General features: G+C 37.6%; 6 protein-coding genes across 11 annotated transcripts; 4 read left to right on the top strand and 2 right to left on the bottom strand.

Moving 5' to 3' along the window:
- Positions 1–1,649: 1,649 nt before the first annotated feature.
- Positions 1,650–5,171, bottom strand: LOC18016796 (triacylglycerol lipase SDP1). Its single transcript, XM_006398800.2, has 4 exons — positions 4,958–5,171; positions 3,133–4,574; positions 2,914–3,057; positions 1,650–2,811 (listed from the first exon to the last, which is right to left on the bottom strand). Exons 2-4 carry the CDS (start codon positions 4,549–4,551, stop codon positions 1,882–1,884), a joined length of 2,493 nt encoding a protein of 830 aa, XP_006398863.1. The 5' UTR covers positions 4,552–4,574; positions 4,958–5,171; the 3' UTR covers positions 1,650–1,881.
- Positions 5,172–5,976: 805 nt separating this feature from the next.
- On the top strand, positions 5,977–6,380 carry LOC18016795. The gene has a single exon (XM_006398799.2). The coding sequence runs from the start codon at positions 6,015–6,017 to the stop codon at positions 6,267–6,269; it is 255 nt and encodes an 84-aa protein (XP_006398862.1). The 5' UTR covers positions 5,977–6,014; the 3' UTR covers positions 6,270–6,380.
- Positions 6,381–8,301: 1,921 nt separating this feature from the next.
- On the top strand, positions 8,302–13,665 carry LOC18016794 (calmodulin binding protein PICBP). 6 transcript variants are annotated; one of them, XM_024155703.1, is made up of 3 exons: positions 8,302–8,878; positions 8,995–13,374; positions 13,454–13,665. In XM_024155703.1, the coding sequence occupies exons 1-2, from the start codon at positions 8,600–8,602 to the stop codon at positions 13,333–13,335; spliced, it is 4,620 nt and encodes a 1,539-aa protein (XP_024011471.1). In that variant the 5' UTR covers positions 8,302–8,599; the 3' UTR covers positions 13,336–13,374; positions 13,454–13,665. The 6 variants fall into 6 exon arrangements, with proteins under 6 accessions (XP_024011471.1, XP_024011472.1, XP_024011469.1 ...); XM_024155704.1 differs by having other exon boundaries at positions 13,446–13,665; XM_024155701.1 differs by having other exon boundaries at positions 8,995–13,379; positions 13,460–13,665.
- A 428-nt stretch (positions 13,666–14,093) lies between these two features.
- Positions 14,094–15,117, top strand: LOC18016793 (probable F-box protein At5g04010). The gene has a single exon (XM_006398797.2). The coding sequence runs from the start codon at positions 14,094–14,096 to the stop codon at positions 14,955–14,957; it is 864 nt and encodes a 287-aa protein (XP_006398860.1). The 3' UTR covers positions 14,958–15,117.
- Positions 15,118–15,556: 439 nt separating this feature from the next.
- LOC18016792 lies at positions 15,557–16,673 on the top strand. Its single transcript, XM_006398796.2, has 3 exons — positions 15,557–15,617; positions 15,802–15,860; positions 16,242–16,673. Exons 2-3 carry the CDS (start codon positions 15,830–15,832, stop codon positions 16,556–16,558), a joined length of 348 nt encoding a protein of 115 aa, XP_006398859.1. The 5' UTR covers positions 15,557–15,617; positions 15,802–15,829; the 3' UTR covers positions 16,559–16,673.
- Positions 16,674–18,893: 2,220 nt separating this feature from the next.
- Positions 18,894–20,762, bottom strand: LOC18016791. Its single transcript, XM_006398795.2, has 2 exons — positions 20,410–20,762; positions 18,894–19,882 (listed from the first exon to the last, which is right to left on the bottom strand). The coding sequence occupies exons 1-2, from the start codon at positions 20,507–20,509 to the stop codon at positions 19,107–19,109; spliced, it is 876 nt and encodes a 291-aa protein (XP_006398858.1). The 5' UTR covers positions 20,510–20,762; the 3' UTR covers positions 18,894–19,106.
- Between the last annotated feature and the right edge of the window lie 302 nt (positions 20,763–21,064).

The raw sequence follows: 21,064 nt of genomic DNA, 5'->3' as shown, positions 1-21,064 counted from the left end.
CCGTCGTGGGCATATTGTCAATGTGAAAAATTCGAGCTTTGTAAATTCATAGGTTACTTGAGAGCTTTATACAGTTTCGAGAGAGGAAAATCAAACTGTATTTTCTGTTTTGAAAGTTGCAGTTTGTTATTTGGCTTTACAAAAAACACAAAAGTATCTGTACCTCTTGATCCTTTATTTTGCAGTTAGCTAAAGACATGTCTTTGCCTTGAGACAGAGCATTAAGCCTGCTGTATCTTTGTAGAACTCCTTTTAATAAGTTTTTCTCCACTGTTTTGAAACCTCAAGTGATTTGTGACTTGTGACTTGTGAGTGAGATTTCTTGAACTTGAGAACTAGTGTCTTTGTTATGCAACGAGTTGTTGAACACTCGGAATAACACGGAACCAAATAAGCGAAGAATACAACAAAACCTTAAAAAAGCAAATTATATTTGCTAGAGTCATGACATTACAATCAATAAAGAAGAAAAGATATATTTTTGGGGATTGCTGCTTCGCATCACCATATAAAACACTAGAATCCCTTATCTTCTTCAAGTTCAAAGTTTCTGATGAATACCCATCACCAAAAGAGTGTTATTTTCATCAGTTCTTTTGTTCTTAACACTTTTCGGTGAGCAGATCACAAAATTTTGGCTCAAAGTTGATTTACCTGTGCCATAAATCACTGTTGTAGGTGGGCTGAGCACAGCCTCCTTTTCGTAATTTCATTTAGGCCCGTTAGCGAAATGAAAGCCCAGTAAAATCGAAGACCACCAAACCCATGCGCGAGAGTGAAACGAGGTCGTTCGGGGAGATGACATTTTATATCAAAGGAGCAGCTCGCCACCTCGACACGGATGGGACAGCTTGCCACGTCGACAGCTCGCCAGCACGACGTTCTAATAGACGGTCGATCAGGTCTATCTGCTCGGCCGCCCAAGCTACTCTGACCGAGATGTAACCTAATTTGAACACTATAAATAGCCCTGTAACTTCATTTATTACGGGATCCGTAATCTGAAATAGAGATTAAAACACTCGATACTTAAAATCTTCAACTCTTACCTCGTTTACTTGACCTCGTAATATCACCTCGAAAACATCATATCGATCTCACCTCTATTCAAACAAGAATCTCCGAACTCCACCTAGATATATTTACCTAAATAACCTCGTGTGCGGATACAATACAACAATCACTTGTTGAACTACTCTTCCACTTTCAAGGTTTTGCTTCCAGCTTTAAGCCATTTTTTGGGTTGATTGTAGGCTTGTTTATATTGAGTTTTTTTTTTTGGTCTCGTCTATACATTGAATGTAACGGAAATTACGTTAATCTGATTTAATCTATTCAACATTTTTGAGGTAGTTATGGAAACATATATTGGTCAAGTCAATGTATTGGTAAACTTAATTAATGGGGGAAAAAATGATAGCGTAATTAGCTAAAAGTTTACAAAATACAATTTTTTTTTCATTCTAAATACTAAGTTTATCCTATCAATCCTTCACAATATTTGCTATGTAAGTACCTTTATACCATCAAAAATAAATGATTTCTTACGTTTCTTTAAAATTTACATGTTTTCTTTAATAACTGTTAAAAAATTGCTATATATATACAGGGGTAATTGCCCTGTTTTCCAATCTATAAACTGAAACCAATAGAGTAACATTATCAATATTTTATTTCTTTTCTTTTTCTGAAATTTACAGATATAATCCAATTCCACAAATGAATAAGAAAAAATTTAAACAATAATCAATGAAAACATACACAACACGCACCTTATACTATTTACAAGGCACTAATAACCCTATGAAAACTCTCCAAACTCGTGTCAAACAAGAATCTAATCTGAATCAATTGAGAATCTCTTCGCTCCAATCAATCTGTCTATGCATCTATAACACTACCAGACATCGGTTCTTGTAAACCGGAATCTTCTGAAGAAACGGTAACCGGAACCGAGCCGTTATGTTCTTCTTCTTCTTCATCATCATCTTTTTCGTCTATTTCATGTTCTGAAACAGAGCTATTATCCATCTCCTTCTCCGGTATATCGAGCTGTACACTCTCCGGTAGCTCAGTATTCTGGTTCCCGGTAGACATTCCCAAGTTCTCTCTTTTAACTACGTTTAACACAAACCCGTTACTCGTTCTCTCGGTCTGTAGAAGATCACCTTCAGTAACTGTTATGCTTGAAGTGTTTGCTCCAATGCTGTTTGGTTCCCTCCTCTCAGATTCGCCCTCGGAATGAGCCACCATGGATCTCGAGCTCGGACTAAAGCTTGGACTAAACGGGCCAGGAACCGCTGGGGAATTGGGACTGCTACTAAATCCTCTGGTCAATGCAATGTCGATATCGAGACCCTGAACAAAATCCATGAACTTATTAGCAGAAGCTGTTCTCATCAAAGGTCCACCAGTTCTCGTCCAAGAACTCAAATCCACGCTTTCGGTTTCACTGTCGCTTAAATTCCTTCCTGAAGACGCGTGGAGATTATTGTCAGCTACGAGGTCATCGAGTGAACCCGTTGAGTTCTCTCGAGCAATGACGTTCCAAGATGGGATTCTTCTAGAGGCATTAAATCTGGTGGTTGAAGCTAATCCGTGATGAGACGATGACGTGCCACCATTAGCGGCTCTCTCGGCGCTTCTCTTGAGCCTGCGCATATGGTTAAGAATAGCTACACACTCATCAAGCGCAAGCTCGATCCCACAGTTTGCTTTAATGGCTGAGAGCTTCTCCCAAGTACATCTTCTTCCTTGGTTAGCAGCTTTCTGAAGCTCGACATGAGTCGGGTTTTGTATAATCTTCGAGTACTGCAAAAAAAAAAAAATCCAAAAAATAATAAGAATCTAGCCACTCCAAAGCCTCTGACTTTAATCAAAGAAAATTCAATAATTCAGGTTTTGGATCAGAACCTGAGCAAGAGTAGCAGGCATTACAACTGTTACATCGCCTTCCCATTCCTGAGCAAAAAGCTTTGCGAGTCCACCGAGCGGAAAACCGAGCTCTAACACCTGGTTGCATCTATGTTTAACCTCCATCTCCACTAGATGCGCAAGCTAAAAAGGCAGAAAATAAGGTTATATCAGAAACAGAGTCTGACAAAAACAGAGTTAACTATGCAGAATACATACCTTAGCAGCAAATCTACCACCGTAAGCTCGAACTATATCCTTTAGACGCAGTAACGGTGCAATGTGAGGATTGGCTTGGCTCACAATAAAATGATTGACATTAAACAGTTCCTTGAGCTGCATCATCGGTAAATCAACCTCCAAACTACCATCTCTCCACCGGCGTACAGATGATTTAGTGCCTTCTTCTGGATCCAAATTGAAGGGTGGATGGTATGGCACGATCTCTCCACTTCGATCTTTAGCCATTAATTCTTGAGCTTCAAATAGACCGGGAAAAGCACAAGAAGCAGTCACTGCACTCCATATAACCACGTGAGGCGATGTCAAATAGTTGAGACACCGAGGCGGTTCGTGCTTTCTTGGGGAGCAAACTGTTATCCCGAGTATCCTTCCTGTCATATCATAAGCTTCTTGGAATGTGAGATTGCATGTGAGGTTTCTAAGCATACACTGCAACTGTCTGATATCGTGTAGAGCGCCTTGTGTCATTACCCGTTTCACGATTGAGAAAACACCTCCGAGCTGATCAAAGAACTGTAAAGAATGCAAGGAGTTCTCAAAGAAACCCTGTAGCTCTGGCCAAGACCTTGAGGCCACAACCGCACAAATTATGGATCCAACACTAGAACCTGCGACTATCCGAGGTAAAAGCTTATGCTCAACCAGAGTCCGAACCACACCTACATGAAACGCACCAAGAGAAGCCCCACCGCTCAGAAGCAAAGCCGTTCTACCAAAGGCATGCCGTGTTTCATGCATAAACGAAAGCTTCTCTTCTAAAGAAAGCTCCTCTGAGTCAGAGTTACAGACCATTCTCAACTGAGTAGAGACCTCATCGATATACTCTTTTATATGTCTAGGAACCTGAAGCCTCCCTTTATGAAGCTCCGAATTACACATATTACCGAGATTCCTCACAAGATCAGCTCTCATACAGAACATGATGTCTCTGAGCGATCCTTCTTGGCGACGATGACGAAGCTCCTGAAGCTTGTTCTTAACCAATTCTTCATCATAAAGATCAGATTCATTCAACTTTGGTGTCTCCTTCTCTAGCATCTTAGCAGCATGAGCCCATTCCTCATAAGTCAAAGCAGTGCGCATCATGTTCCTCCAGAATTTCCTTCTGTATGCCATTTCCGCCTTTATTTTCACGTTTGTGTATCGTTTTAACACGAAGGCGATGATTGTGACAACTGCTAAGATCCCTTGTGGGTTCCGGGGATGGAACCAGGATACAAACGGTGATACTATCAGCTTAAATCTAAGGAACCAATGCAGCAAGAAACGAAAGAGATCACGCCTAAGCTGTATCATTGATTTGCAGAACAAGACTCTAAAAGCGATGGTCCGACCCATGATAGAGGTTGGTCCGATTGAAAATGGATCAACATTAGCCTCGTTACTTATATCCATTGTGGATGGTTTGTGTTCTTCCACTGCAAAGGTAAACAGATACATGAGTACTAAATGAACACTCACGGATTTATTGAACACGAGTCATGATCTATTCTTAGTATTCGAAACCGAGTCAGCATTTTTGTTTCCCCAAATTTGACTACCAAAACGAAACTGGCAAAATCAAAATCGAGCAAAGGAAACTGATTTTTAAGAAAAGTATGATCTTTTTTCTGCGTGTGTAAATAAAGCTGCAAATCGCGAAAGGAGATTCCGACGAGATCATGAACTCGAGCTTTCTTAGCGAAAAAATCAAAAGCCCAGGAAACAAAAAGAGAGATTTGAAGCCAACAGAGAAAGCGCGGAGATTCATAACAAACACCGTGATCGGAAACCAGATCAAATTAGAAAACAAGCAAATTACCTGAGCCAGGAACTTGGTTGGTCAGAACAAAATCGAGAAGCAAGAAGAGACGTGAAGCAGAGAGTTTACTTGGGAATTGAGGAGAAATGTGAGAGAGAGACGTAAATTATTTACAGGGGAATAAAAAATAAAAATAAAAGAAGATTGCATAGGGAATCGCGACGGGATAAGAGAGGGCGATAATGGTGACTCAGACTCGGCCGAGAAATGGCCGATCACGACGGCTTCTTTTTTTTTTCTTTTCTTTTTTGGATAAACGTGAAAGCGAGAGAGAGAGAGAGAGAGAACAAACAAAAAAGGTCGTTGGATAAGATTTACGCAATTCCCACGTGGTGTGTAAAACATCATGGTGGTTTGTTTTTATAAACTAAAACATCATGGTGTTGTCATGTGGAAAGACTAAACAACCTGTAGTTTCAAGTTAAATGATCGATTATTTATTCTGAACGCCGAGTTTTTTTTTTTTGCTTCTCCAAACGCTGTGTTTTAATTTTATTTTAAATTATTTAGAGTAAACAGTATTTTTACATTATTGTTTGTGATATTTTTGAAATTTTAAATTTAGGGTTAAGGTTTAGATTCATAAAAAGAAAAAAAAAAAAAGCTTAAAAACTGTGACGAAATTAACTTTTCCAAACTTTGGAAAACTAACATTTTGTAATTCCCTTGTTTAAACTTGGGTCCAATCATATTCTTTCTGTTTTACATCTTTTGAATATTTAGAATTCCATTTTTATCATCAATAAATTGTCGTATTTGAGTGGATTTCGACATTGATGATCGAAATGATGGAAACCGGCCGTGGTTGTATCTTCGACTCGGGGTTGTAATTCCATATACAACTCACATAATATATGCATGCGAATATATATGGTAACATGCACTGGACTCTAGTATATGGAAAACGTATATTACGATTCTTGTTAATTTTACCCCACTATAATTTATGATGGACACGAATATATTCTACCAATTAAGACACATTATGAAAGACAAAAATAAATATCTAGAGAGAAGCTGAAGAGCCCTAGCTAGCTAGTTGAATCAGTCACAAATCATGGCGCTTCGTATCAACCACGTGAGGTTTCTTCTTATCGTTGCTCCATTAGTCCTCATGGTGGTGACTTCCGTGGCCGGAGAAAGTTTTCCGGTTGATTCCTCGGTGAAACAAGATTCAGCAAAAGGAAATACGATTAGGGAAGAAGTTTTTCACGACGATTATGGTTCTTGGAGCCCGACTCCAAAAGTTCCAAGAGGTAGTCCAGCACCTATTCCTCATGATTTTACACGACCACGTAGATTGAAGGTCTAATGGATGACCAATATCGAGATAACTGATTCGTTTTTGTTAACGATCAACTGGATTTTCTTAAGATTATTTACAGGATTTCTAAATACATTATATGGTGTTTAAATTTTATTTCTGTCCTTTTGATTATTATGCATCTATATTATGATCCTAGGAACTAGTTAAGAGTTTCGATTACCAGACTGTTTGGGATCTTTTTTTAATACATTGAATCGATGATAAGTTTTTAGTATTTTTCTTACTGCCAACTGATTAACTTTTTAGACTTGTATAAGGGGATGATCTATACATTTGTCAATCTCGTTGTCATGCATATATATCTGAACAAATTGTACAGCCAACACGATCGAACAACAATTTATTTGCTGATAATTTTATGTTATCTTTTTTCACAGATGTTCAGAACTAATTAAGAGAAACAATATATATATATATATATATATATATATATTCTTATATGTAACATGAATATGTTTTTAAGAATTCGAAATAATAACAAATAAAACAAACCTGAATTATAACAACATCAGTTCTATGCAACATGTATCAAGCCAAACATATCAGAGAGTTGTGTTTGTCACCTTTAGGATTCCCATCTTAAAAGTAAATCAGAATTGATACCTCAAAATATGAAGACGTTCTGATTTGTTTCTTGTGGATTTGTTCATGCCGGGGCGAAATTCAAAAACCCTCGGATTTCTTATGGCTTTGGCCTTTTGTAACTCTCTTCTTCTTTTCTCTTTTTGTAATTCTTTTAGTGTTGCAGACTTATCTATATTTTACCTTTGTCTATGCTTGTAGGATTGTAGCGAAGTATGAAAGTTGTTCGTTCTATATATGCCAAGATCAATTGTTAAAGAATGTGTGAATATTGCTTTAATTGTTTCAGATTTGTATTGGTAGATTATTTTTACTAGCTTACCGTTGATAGTGTTCTCAATCTACAAGAGTCTACTTGAGAATTTTTTGGGATACAATTAGAGCATATAAGAACAATCCGATCAAAGCGGTGATTTCGGAGAGATTTGAAGTCACGTGGTTAACGTGTCATCAAACACATGTTTCTTGGGTCCTACATTTACGCGTTTTTATTTATTTTGATTTTTGTTTGTAGGATTTTACTACCTTGATTGACTGATTACTAGATCATTAGAATGATGATTTTCTACATCCATTAGAATGATGATTTTCTACATCGGCAATGAAAGATTTAGTGGAATCTTGAACATATATAAACTTTGGAACACAGCTCACATGCTCAGTGATTAATATTCAGTATTTACTGTCTACAGTATAAATACAGTATGCGTTTTCTGTTTGTCTCACAATATCGGTTAACTGGAATATATCTCTAGATTCTTTACAATGAATAAATATCGAACTAACAACCACATTCATTGTCCAATTAATTCTCTGCATAAATAAATTCATGTTATTTTCCTTATTTCATTAATGCAATTTCAATTTAGTAGTTTTAGACTTTTAGTCAATGAACGCTCTTTCTTTTCTGAATTATGATATCTCAACAAAAACTGATGTGCATATATAAGAACGAAAACCCCTAATATGTATTTATTTCACGTACGTTTAATCAAGGAGAGAAATTGACATAAACTCTTAAAAAGTTACAACAGGCATTTTTTTTTGCCGTAAGTTACAATTATACAATTATTTGTCCAATTAATTAATCTTGAAGTTTTTTTTTAATTTTTAAAAAACTTCTTAGATGAGTAGTGTTCACTATTCAGCAACGTGTAATATTCTAAAACTGAAAAAGATGGATTTGAATTTATAAATGGGTATTTCTCTTTATAAATTTCCAGAAATTAAACTATGCATTATTTATAAATTTACCAAAAATAAACTAGGTCAGTAACATTTTATTCATTTATTTAAACGAATTTTGACTTCGTCATTATATATATATATATATATATATATATAATTTCCGTCCGTCAGAGCCCAGAGGGGTGCTATAAAATTCAACTTCGGCAAGAAAAATAATAAATTCAATTTCGACGACTCTCATCATCTTCGAAGAGTGTTCAAACACGAATGAAACCAATAATTGAAAACAAAGTTATGATCTTGACGAACAGAGAGAATCGAGATTAACATATCAATAGCAATTGTGTGAAATCTGATCATCCCTTTTTGACGATTTTTTTTTTTTAAAAAAAAACAGAGAGAGATTTCCGCTAAAAATCAATCAATAAAGCTCGACACTTGAGACCAGACCGACTAGTCTAAAATCGCGGCGGAGGCATAATCGCGCCTAAGCGGCCGATTAATCGTCTAGTGGGCGATTTTTCAAACACGGCTTGAGACAGAAAATGTCGAATCCGATGTTCGCGGAGAAATGGGAGAGCTCAAGTAAAAGCAGCAGAAGAGAGCTTAAAAGGAGAGAGAGGAAGATGTGCAAGAAACCCATCAGGATTTCTCGATTGCCCAGCTTCGGTTTCTCCGGTTCTGATTTCACAGTTGATCAGATTCCGGCCATCTTCTCCGGCTACAATGCCGAGTCTGATGATTCCTCTTCTTCCGATATGTCTGATGACTCCAGCACTCACTCTAAATCATCTGATGATAACATTAACGAGGAGATTGACCAGGCAAGTCTCACATCTCTTCTCTTTTTATTTTCTTTCTCTCTGTTCTAGTCGGAAACAATGGCTCATTAGATTTACCTAGAATCTGAGATCTGGATATTGGTGAATTCTGATCTCAGGAAAGTTCAAAGTCGGTGAGGAGACGAGCGAATTTGAGGAGTTTTTCTCGAATTTCAAGCATGAAGGTTCTTAGGAGACAGTCAACGAGGAAACTATCTTTAGGAGGAGGACATAGATTGAAGAAGATGAGATCTATCAAGCGTTTAACTTCAAATTCGAGACAAATGCTGAGGAAGAAGAATCTTGATTCAATTTCCAGGGACGATTTAAGGTTATTAGAGCCTCACTACCTGAGACCAACGAGCTCTTCTGCTTCCAAGAATGTTGAAAAGAATCTTGAAGTGGCTAGGTTAAAGAGAATATCAAGCTTGAGATACAATGGGTTGCTTAAGGCTACATGTTCTTCAGCTATGAAAGGTTCTTCTTCTTCTAAGAAGAGTAATGATGTTTGCAATTATAGGTATTGTTCTCTGCACGGTCGCCGCCATAACCACGCTGCGGATAACAGTTCGTCTTTGAAGCGGTTTGTGTCGATGAGGAGGAAGTTTCTGAAGAGGCAGAAGAGCGTGAACCGGCGTTTGGTGTTATTGAAGCGGACTTTGAGTAGAAAGAGAGGGCCTTTAGGCGGTGGGATTGTGACTGATCAAGAATCAAAGCAGGCGGATGATGATAATCCAGATGGAGAATCCAATCAAGATGTGTTTGAAGAAGAGGTTTCCAGCTCGGAGAATTGTGCAAATGATTCAGAATCGAACGGAAGATCTACTGAGACGGTGATGGTAGATGTTGATAATATTAATGGAATGGATCCAGTGGAAACTGGTGCATCATCTAGAGGAGAATGTGTTCAGGAGTCTAAACCAGAGATTGTGGATGATCCAGATGGAAGCATTGACAAAGACTTAGAGAAAAACGCCGCTCAATGGCAAGATATATGTGAGAATACTGTGACAGGTCTCGATCATGATGATGGAATGGTCGAGGAAACTAGGTGTGAAGAAACTGTGGGAGATAATGAGGAAGTTTGCAGAGAAGGTTCTTCTAGAGAAATGCGAGAAGAGGATGGAAAGAAAACCGAAAATGTATGGAATGATACAGAATCTAAACCGGAGATTATGGATGGTTCAGATGGAAAATTTGACAAAGATAATGGGAAGGTTGAGGTAATGAAAAGTGAAGAAATCATGGAATATATTGAGGAAGTTTGTAGAGAAGAGGGTGGAGAGAATACAGAAACTGTATGGAATGATACTGTTAAGCTTGTTAAGCAAGTGTTTGATGAGATACTTGCAGAAATCACAGATGATGACTCGTCAGATGATATTTCTATTACAAAGAATCATACTTTAGAGGGTGAATTGGCGAAAGACTATGATGTTGGGGAGGATTCGAGTGACTCAACTGCCTCGGATATGCAGCCTATTGAACGAAGGGACACACATTTGTCTGTAATTGTTTCTACTTCTCATATGGGAGAAGAATCTGATCATAAGAGAGGTGCCAAGAACTGGAGTTACTTGAAAAGGGTAATTCTTCTCAAGAGATTTCTCAAGTCGTTGGACCGAAGAGAGAGGCGTAAGTTGTCTGATGTTGAAGAGAGTGAAACAATAATGCGGTTGAGAAGAGAGTTGATTGGAGAGAGGAAGAATGTAGAAGAATGGATGCTTGATCATGCCCTTAGGCAAGTCATTTCAACACTTGCTCCATCGCAGAAAAGGAAAGTTAAACATCTTGTCAAAGCTTTTGAATCTTTGATTCCTATGAATGGTGGCTCTAGAGGTCATGATGATCTTGGAAGTCCCGGAAGAGAAGAGAACGAAGCAGTGAACTCGAAAACGATCTTGAGAGACACTGCTGATCAACTAGAAGTTTTACCAGAAATAGAAGAAACTAAGTCAACTAGCGAAGCGTCATCATCTCTGTCTATTGGTATAAAATCTGGTGAATCTTTGGAACCAATGGCAGATTCAAGTCACCATCTTGCTGTGGAGAAAGAATTAGATGGGTCAGTATTGGGGTCATCTATAGAAGAAGAAGAGAAGACAGGAGATTATGAAAAGAAAAATCTTTCTACATGGAGGAACCTGATACAGAAGCACATGATTAAGAGAGACAGCAACGAGACAAGGCGTGATGAAACTGAGCAAGAACACAAGTACGGAACTGATCAGATGACAGGTTTTGAAGAGGATAATGATCCTGCAGCTGTTAAATCGATTCAGCAAGCATTTGAAATGATTCTCTCGGAAATTCCTGACTCGTCGTCTGATGATGAAGAGGTTGTTTCGGAATCATCTAACTCTCTTAAAGAGGAGAAAGAAGCTCATGGAGAGACTAAAAGAAGCTGGAACAGCCTGAGAAAGATTATACTTTTGAAAAGATTTGTGAAAAGTTTGGAGAAAGTACGGGTTTTTAATCCGAGAAAGTTGCGGAATCTACCTGTTGAATCTGAATTGGGGGCAGAAAATGTATTACTAATACATCGATCAACAATGGAGCGAAGAAGAACAGATGGAGAGGAACTGATGCTGGATTATGCTCTGAGACAAGCTATATCAAGATTGGCACCTATACAGAGAAAGAAAGTAGAACTCCTAGTGCAGGCCTTTGATACAGTCCTTGATGGCCAGGAGACTCCTGAGCAATCCAAGAGCTTTGATATACCTCGTAACAAGGATGAAACGGCCGAAGAAGGAACACCGAGACTAGAGGAAGATAAAGATAAGCAGAGGATCAAAGATGTCTTTTCAAGATTTCAGGTACATCAAAAGGATTTGAAACAAGAAGAGAAGGTTGATACTCCCCGGAACAATGTTGAAACTAGCGAAGAAGGAACACTGGGAGTAGAGGAAGATAGTGAAATCAACAAAGATGAGCAGAGGATTGCAAATGTCTATTCAAGATTTCAGGTACATCAAAAGGACTTGAAAGGAGAAGAGGATGTTGATTCTACGCCGAGGAAATCCAGAAATTTACTTCCTCGTATCAGCAATTTTAAACAGCGAATCGTGGTTGAGAAAGAGAAAGATTCGAGAATGTGGAAGCTCATCTATAAACACATGGTAACAGAGAAAGAAGAAACTAATTCTGCAAATGGTGACTCAGTGGCTTCAGTTGAAGGTGAATGTGATGATGGTCTTCAGATTGATGCGAGAAGGAGCGGCACAGTTACACTTGTTCGAGAAGCGCTTGAGAAGATTCTCTCTGAAATTCCGGACAACTCATCGGATGATCAATCTATGGACAGCGATATAACTACGGATCAAGAAGTACTCGAAAGAAACTCTCAAGTCAGTGAAGAGCCGGTCACCTTCAAAGAAAAGTTTAATGAGAAGAGAGTGAAAGGATGGAATAATGTGAAGAAAGTCATTCTTCTAAAGCGGTTTGTGAGCGACTTAGGAAGCATGACAAGACTCAGCCCCAAGACTCCTCGGGTTTTGCCTTGGGAACCTGATCCAGGAACCGAGAAGATCCGTTTGAGGCATCAAGAAATAGGAGGGAAGAGGAATTCAGAGGAATGGATGCTTGACTATGCTCTGAGACAAGCCATATCGACATTAGCACCGTCTCAGAAACGAAAAGTCTCTCTTCTCGCACAAGCGTTTGACACTATAAGCTTACAAGATATTGGGAATTGTTCCACTCCAGGTTCAGCGACAGCATCCAGGAATATCTCTCGTCAATCCAGCATTTCTTCTATGACGGTCCAGAGTGAAAACGAAGCTAATGCTGAGATTATAAGAGGAAGATTGAAAAATCTACAAGAGGATCTCAAAGAGACTACAAAACTTGATCGTGTAGCCAATGATTTGGAGGAGAAACAACAGTGTTCTGGCTTGTGGCGGTTATTATGCAAACAGATGGAAGACAACGAGAGAAACCAAGCATTGCCTGAAGAAACACGAGAAGAGGAACACGAAGAAGAAGGAGAATTGAAGGAAGACGCAAATGTGGATGGTGAAAAGATGGAACTTTACCAAAGTGAAGCAGTGGAGCTATTAGGAGAAGTCATAGATGGAATCTCTCTTGAAGAGAGTCAAGATCAGAACCTCATCCAAGGAGAAGCAAGACAGAAAATCGAAACTTTACCGGTCTCGCAAGTGAGGATTAACCGATGGGGCAACCTCAAACGAGTGATTCTACTAAGGAGATTCGTCAAAGCGCTAGAGAATGTTAGGAAATTCAACCCGAGGGAGCCTCGGTTCTTGCCGTCGAACCCGGGAACTGAACCGGAAAAGGTGAATCTAAGGCATCAAGAAACTCAAAACAAGAGAAACGGGGAGGAATGGATGGTCGATAACGCGCTTCAAGACGTGGTTTCGAAGCTAACACCAGCTCGGAAACTTAAAGTTCAGTTATTGGTGCAAGCTTTCGAGACACTCTCGGCTACAGGGCACTGAGACAAACAAAATGTCTTAATACACAGTTTTCAAAATTCCGTAAGGTTAAAAAAGTCTTATAAAACTATTTTCTTTACTTTGTCTCTCCATTGTTTTATGACTTTCGACAGCTTTGCAGCTTCAGAAAACAAAGGACCGTGAAGAACATCATCTGCAAGACTAATCAACAAAACTGGAAAATAAGTGAAGACTTGCTGTTTTCTCTTGCAATGATATCATGATGTTTCTTCTTTTTTGTTCTTACAATGACCTATTATGTCTATTTTACCTGTAATGTGTGTAGAAAGGTATTTTGACTTGCAAAGTTTCTCAAAATTCTTAAAACTAAAACTTACCTGTTCAAATAGTCAAAAGCAGGGATGGGCAATCGAACCAAGGTTTATTAACCCGAATCAAACCAAATTTTAAATTAATGGACTAGAAATTTGTATACTAAATAACTTCAATTGAACCTTAATATTATGCACCCCAAGCCAATGTTAAATTGAATAAACCAATTTTTTTTTTTCAAATCTTATCTTTAGTTAGATATATACAAAGTATACACATTTAGTTATTTACATATACTCAAACCTGAACCGACCAAAAAAAAAAACTTGAACCGACCTAAAAATAAAAAAAAAGGAATGTCCGTCCAGGTTTTGTCAAAACTAAACATATACGGGAGGATTCGAACAATATGAATAGGATCCTCAATACCCTAGAGCTCACCTCAAAAATTATACAACTGAAATAGACAAATATCAGAAAATGTCCACATGTCTCCCTCTGCCTCCATTGCTGTTGCACGTGTTTTGTCATTTTCCACCGCCGTGAAACAAAACCACCTGAAACGCAAATGCAACGATGATGATGAAATCACTCAAGAAAAAGCTGTACTTATGGCTATGCATGAAGAAGAACACGACGAGGACGAGCACACTCTGTCTTGGGAGGCACTAAGCCTTCTTGGCCTTTACATGGAGCCCGAGACTCTCGCCATCGCCTCCTGCGTCTCAACCACGTGGCTAAAGTGTTTCTCGTCGGAGAATCTATGGAAGTCTCTCATAACCGCACGGTCTGCACAACCATCTTCTCCCTACGAGTTTGCCTTGGAAAACACGCCAGTCATCTCCTACAAACACCTCGTCTCCACCGTTGAATCGGACGTGAAACGCCGCCGCAAGAATCAACTGCCCGCTGAAATCAAGATCTTCCTGTCGGATCTCAGTTTCATTGTCCACGTGTCAACGGAAACAAAGAAAGCATCGGTTCTCAAAAAAGGGAAAGACCTCGAGTTTGGTCCAAACAACAAGTTCAAGATCGAAGTCGACGTGAGCAGTTCCGGGATCAGTGCCGGTGAGAAGAGCGTGAGGATGACATGGCAAGTCGTGTACAAAAACTGGGAGAAGTTCTTGACGATAACGGATGATACAACTACGAGATCCTTAGACAGAAACTACGGGTGGTTCACCGACAAACTCGAGGACAAAGATAACCGCAAGCTACTTGGCGACGTCAAGCCTAGTTTTAAAGGTGGTGTTTTTGACAAGATTGGATTTGCGATCGTTGACTCCGACGGCTATGGAAATCTGTTAGTTGATGGTTTTTTGAGATATCTTCAGCGGTTTTTCTTGGAATAATCTCCATTGATCGATCGGTTTAAGAAACAAGTACTACTCTCTTTGCAAGTAACCTAGAAAGTTTTTTTTTCTTTTCTGGTTGTAACCTAGAAGTTGTTTAATGGTATTCCCTCCTTTTCTATGTACTGTAATTAAATTCAATAAACTATTTTTACCAAAAGAAAAAAAAATTCAATAAACCTATGAATTGCCTTCATGAAACAGAGGAGTAGCATTAAGCTCGATTTATTTCTTGTAAATAATTAGGGTTTAGTTTTTAAATGCAACGACGACGGTTGTATTCATTAAGCTCGATTTATTATATACTTCCTACTTTTATTATATACCTCGAATATTGTTGTAACTGCTCGTTTTGGGCATCTTATAATAAAATTAATAGACGACAAAAAAAAAAAAAATACTTCCTACTAATTTCTAGCATGTTGGATTTTGAATTAATTTGATAAGAAGATTATCCGTTTTGAGTTTCGGAAAGTTGAGACTACGTCATCAAGACTAAACGCTCGTACAGAGGACACGTGTAATGTAACTGCTACGGAGACGCCACATCACGCAGAGTGTCTTCTTCATTAAAAAAAATTAACTTTACCAAAAAATACAGAAGAAGAAAAAAACAGAAACAAAATAACCTATTGTTCCTCTTCTCTATTGTCTCGAAGGGCAAGTGATCTTTACACTCTCGATTCATACCCAGCTTGATTTATGTTTATCTTTACAAATTCTGTTGATTCAATCGCGATTTACTTAGATTAGGGTTTCTTAGTAGATTCTTCCTGATTTTGACGGTGGTCTGTATTGTATATAGCTTCCTTATTCTAAACTCGTACTTGATTTTTCGTGACAGTTCCCAGAGTTTCGGAGAGTCAAATCACATGGATCAAATTGAGTCACATGTCTCTAATGGTAAAACTCCACATTTCAATTACTTCTTTTAATCCATTGCCCTGCGTATGAAGTGTTTGTTGTAAATAATGTAATGCCTAGCTGGAGGAATAAAGACTTGTTGCGATTTCTGATGACACATAAAATCTTTTTCTTACATGTTAGTATCTCATCAGCTCTCTTGATTTAAGATAACATGACATTGCATTGTATGTACATTAAACTCTGTCTTAGGCTAGTCAATATAGATTACTCTGGATTGTACATTTACACAGCATAGATTTGTTTGAGATAATTGAAAAGTTACTAGTTCATGACTAGTCAATTCCGGTTATGATCAGATATTTAGAGGTAGAAAGCAGACAAGAGAGACTCTCTAATCATTCGGAAGATTCCGTGCAGGTAAAGTAAAAGAGCCGAGGGTAATATCTCCGGGAGGATCCAAGACTGAAGAGAGGCAAAGTGAAGGTGTTACTCATCAGATTGACATGAGTAAAGACGGTAGAGAGCAGCCTCATGGCGAAGTGAACATGGAAGCTTCCATTTCAGCAGAAGATGTGATACGAGCTGGAGGGTTTGGTGCTAAGGACGACATTGGAAGCTTCCTTCCCGTGGCAAGTGATTCGACTGACTTTGAGGAATCAATCCGCTCTGCACGCGACTACGAAGAACCGCAACCGAAGGTTCAAAGACCTGGTCTTGGCTGGCCTAAAGAGTGAAATCTTTGCCTCCACGGCTACAATGCTTGCTTTAATAGTTTTTGTTCTTCGTCAATGTGTGATCAATTGTTGTGTATGAATTATGATGATGGCAAAGCGGAATTATTTCAAGGTAGAGAACTCTCTGGTGTTAGTTGCTATATATTAGAAAGGCTTTATCTTGTCAAGAATTAAAAGCAATATTCTCTATAAGTTTAGAAATTTACCATCGGGGTCTTCTGAAAATTAAGGGCAAGATGTACAACCACACTAATGACTATTGTCATTATCATATTAATATCGTATATTTGGAAACTGCCGATTTTTTTTTCTTTCCGAGAACAAAATGGATATAACTGGGACGAATTATGGAAACTACCATAGTACCATTTATATATCAATAACAATTTTACATACTACAATTATCATAATGTGACAAATGACAATTACGTTGAGACCATTAGCCGGTGATATAAGTGGGACGGATTAAAACCAACGAGAGAAAGAAAGTGGAATTATCATTCAATAAGTGGCTCAAGTTGAAGACAATCCACAATTGCTTTTTTTTAGCTCATATATCAATCGAATGTCTTGTTTCTAACTTTTCTAAATAAATCTTGCATTTCCTTTTTTCATATAAATATAAAAAAATTATAATTTCATTCAAAGTGGTTAATCATAGCCTTAGCACTCAGCTACTTGGATATTATTTGATGGCCCTTTTATTGGCGATCACTATACAATATTAATTTTTTCGTCGCATTTGATTTACTAATTTGGGAATTTTCTTGTTTTTGATTTTAATGTTAGTTGGCAGAGTATGTAAATAAGTTGGTGAAAAAGGAGGGTTAGAGAGTATCTACGTTCACTTATTGATCAATTATTATAGATAGCCAATTAATTAAAGGATTTTACCACCCAAATTTAAATCATGAAGATAATATATATATGCTTAAAGCATGAAAGATCATAAAGATATATAACTAAAACACACTAAGCTATAAGGGTATTGGTTAACTTCAAAATAAGATAAAATATTTTTAATTACCCAATACATAATTAAAATTTTGAGCACTTACAAAATGAACTATTTGAGTATTATAATGGTTAAAGAAATAAAGTATTTCAATATGCTGAGATATCACTTTCTAAATATCCATTAACGGAATAGCTTCATGAATAATTCAAGACAAAAAATACCATTGATGCATGCACTAGTCACTAGTCATCATCTGTTATTATTTGTGATGTGTTGTTATTCAGAAAACTTGTGGCAGTCTCTTTTAACCTACAAAAGTTTAAGAAGCTTACAAGAATTTTTGAAAACCTACAACTGGTTCTCAAAAGTTTTCGTTTCATTTTTTTACGATATGTGTAATTTGAACGTTACTGCAACTTTTTTAAAAGGAAGCGTGATGGACAACACATTTATATATTTATGTGATAAACGATTAATTGTAAGCAAACTCTACACAAATTAGTGATAATTTTACAAATTTTGGATTATTATTCTGTTAATAAATTATAGAAAACTGCTATTTAATAAACTAAGAGAGACCGAGGAATTTCCATTAATATAAGAAGCGATTTCCCTTGAGTAAATAACATGTTTTATACCTACCAATTGGTTAACAAAAAAAATACTTTTTAATACACTACTGTCTCTTCAGGCTGCGAATATCGAATATGTACCCCTATTTATTTATATATATATATATATATATCTCCACATCATAGACTTACACTCTCTAATCTCAGAAAACAAAAATAAATGGTTTTCTATATGGGGAAAGAGAGAAACAAAGAAAAAATATATTGTCTTTTTAGTTATCTTCTTCGCTCTAATGGTGGGCAACATCTTCACATAATTCACCTAAGTATGTTCTTCATGTTTCACATACATAAACATACGTGCGTATCTAGGTATATGTTTCCAAAAGTCCTTCTATTTTTACTCTTTATTTGTGTTTTACAGAGTGATTTTTTCGTGGATCCGTCATATTGTGTTTAAGTTCACAAATTATTATGGTTAATCCATAAATTAACCTTATTTTTTATTTTTTTGATCTCTCTCTCTCTCTAAAAGGAGGCAGATTTTGGATTAAGATTCTTAGTAGAGAAAAGTTTTTGATCTGATTGTGTTTCAGGACACTTGCCTCAAGATAACCTGAAATGTATCTCCAGGAGCCTCTTTCTGTCGGCGAAGTTAGATGACGAACAATGAAATTGTCGAACCATAGAATTTGAAAGAAATTCATACATTTTCCCGACCATCACTCTCCAAGCGTTTATGTATGTATGTCAATTACACCAATTATTGATAAGTTGTAAATTTTCATTTTCATATTTGAAATATCCAAAAAACTTTTATATACTTATATATCTGCATCATTTAAGGTGACAGAGGATCCTCAGAAACGTTTAGAGGAAAACAAAAAACTTTGAGACATCAATCTGCTCACACACACACTAGCACACTAACACTAACACTAACACTATATAGTTAGCCCAAAAATTACTGCTCTTTCCTCCCAAAAAAATATTTAGCAACAGAGACTCTCTGTCTGGTTCAGAAGGATTCAGTCCAACCCCAACCATTCGAATGTTTCTGAAACCCACCTCTGCTTCTCCCTCTCCCATTCCTCCATCCACAATCCTTCACTTGAACTCCACCACGTGGCAAGTCTCCTCTCTTTCTCCACTCTCTGTTCTCTCTTCCTTGATCCTTACAGTTCCAACTCTCACTGTTCTTGCGGTTAAAGCTGTTGTTGCTCTTGCTGTTCTTATGATCCCAAGATTCGGTTTTAAAGCTGTTGTTCTTATGAGACCAAGATCCGGTTCTCTCTTTTATCTCCCAAGAATCCTCAACCCATCCATTACAATTCTGATCACCCCATGAGTTCTCTGGTTTACCAGTATTAACATTCTCCTCGTTAATCCCTTCAGCGTCTCCCCATCCAGTTCCCCAACCGAGTCCGCTATACTGTTCAGATAAGAACAAAGCATCAAGAATCACGACATGCTCTTCTTCTTCTCCTGCTATCGGGTTTGGACCACGTTCAAGGTCAAGAATCAGCTCGGCGTCAACCTCGGATTCCCAATCAACATCATCAATGTAGACATCAGGATCAGGCAAAGATAAGTCACAAGGAGCTCCATTTATCTCTGCCCAGTACCGGGATTTAGCGTTCTTGAACGCCTCTTCGCCCGCTGAGTCGTCCCATTGTGCCACTCCATCGTAAAGATGCATAAACCGCTTCGCCTCTAAGACTCTCCGCCATGGAACTGAACCAACCACAGCACAGAATTCCTTCTCCCAAGCCGGAACAGACAGTTTGTAGTTAGCTGCAGAAACATAATAATCTGAGAGAGTTAGAAACTCTGTTTGTCAGGCCAAAATCCAAGTACAGAAAAACTTACAGGTCAAGAAAAAGGTACAAACAATGATCTTGTCTAGGATCCGAGGATTAAGAACCAAATCAATTTGACTGATTTTTGTCTCTAACCACGTTAATTCAGAGTTTGATCCACTGTGCATGCATATGTATGTTGTTCACATTCATGAATTAGGACTTAGAAATTAAGATTAAGACAAAAAAAACCTCACAAACTTAACAAAGATGAAATCAATTAGTATAATGAATTCTCTAATTTCACTAGCTTAAGTACAAGAAGAGCTTAGAAACCGACATTGAAGTACAAACACAAACCCTAATCAGAAATCCGAGGAACACCAGTTTCGTTGATGAGAAAAAACACACTAAGCAAGTCGATTTCGGAGAGAAACTCAAGGGTACGAAATCGAAGAACTCAATCCGAGAAATTAAAGATGACGGTAAAAAAACAGAGAGAGAAAACAGAACAGAACATACCAAGAGGCGGCTTTGATGATTGCGTCATCGTCGTGTCTCGTTGATGATGATGATTATAATTGTTGTTATTTCTGGGTTTTTGTCTTCTCCAATTACTCATTATGAGCCCGACAAAGATTGAATTTTGAAACAATAAACCCAGAAGAGGACAACGAGAACCCTTCTAAATCAGGACGAGATTCTGAATAAAAGCCCTAAATTTCGACGACGAGAAAGGAGAGAGAGAGAAAAATTCGGAGAATTTCAGAGAGAGAGTCCGAGAAAAGGTGTGTGTGTTTCTTCTGAGCTCTCGGCAGCGAAACAGAGATTTTATAACAAGGGTCAATGATTCCAACCCGATTAGTACATCAAGAACAAACGGTGGCTCCTCGATAAATTTCCTTTTTCTTCCTTATTTTGAATTTTCAGGTGTTTTTAAAAAAAAATGTTATTTCCTTTTCGTTGCGAGGAAAAAAAAAGTTTCCTTTTCTGAAACTAATTTTGGATGCGTTGCCTCGTTTTGCTTGATTCTAGTTGCTTCTAATAATAAATTCTTACTTATATTATAACGAATGGAATATTACTTATTAATTATTTGACGGCAAAAAAAACGTATTAATTATTTATTAAATTGCGCGATCTCTCTCCCCTGCATTAATTAATTTCAGTTTAACAT

This window comes from Eutrema salsugineum, unplaced genomic scaffold, assembly GCF_000478725.1.
Source record: "Eutrema salsugineum unplaced genomic scaffold, Eutsalg1_0 scaffold_2, whole genome shotgun sequence".
NCBI classification, from domain to species: domain Eukaryota; kingdom Viridiplantae; phylum Streptophyta; class Magnoliopsida; order Brassicales; family Brassicaceae; genus Eutrema; species Eutrema salsugineum.
The sequence above is the reverse complement of the archived record's forward strand: the minus strand, read 5'-3'. Positions and strand labels throughout refer to the sequence as shown.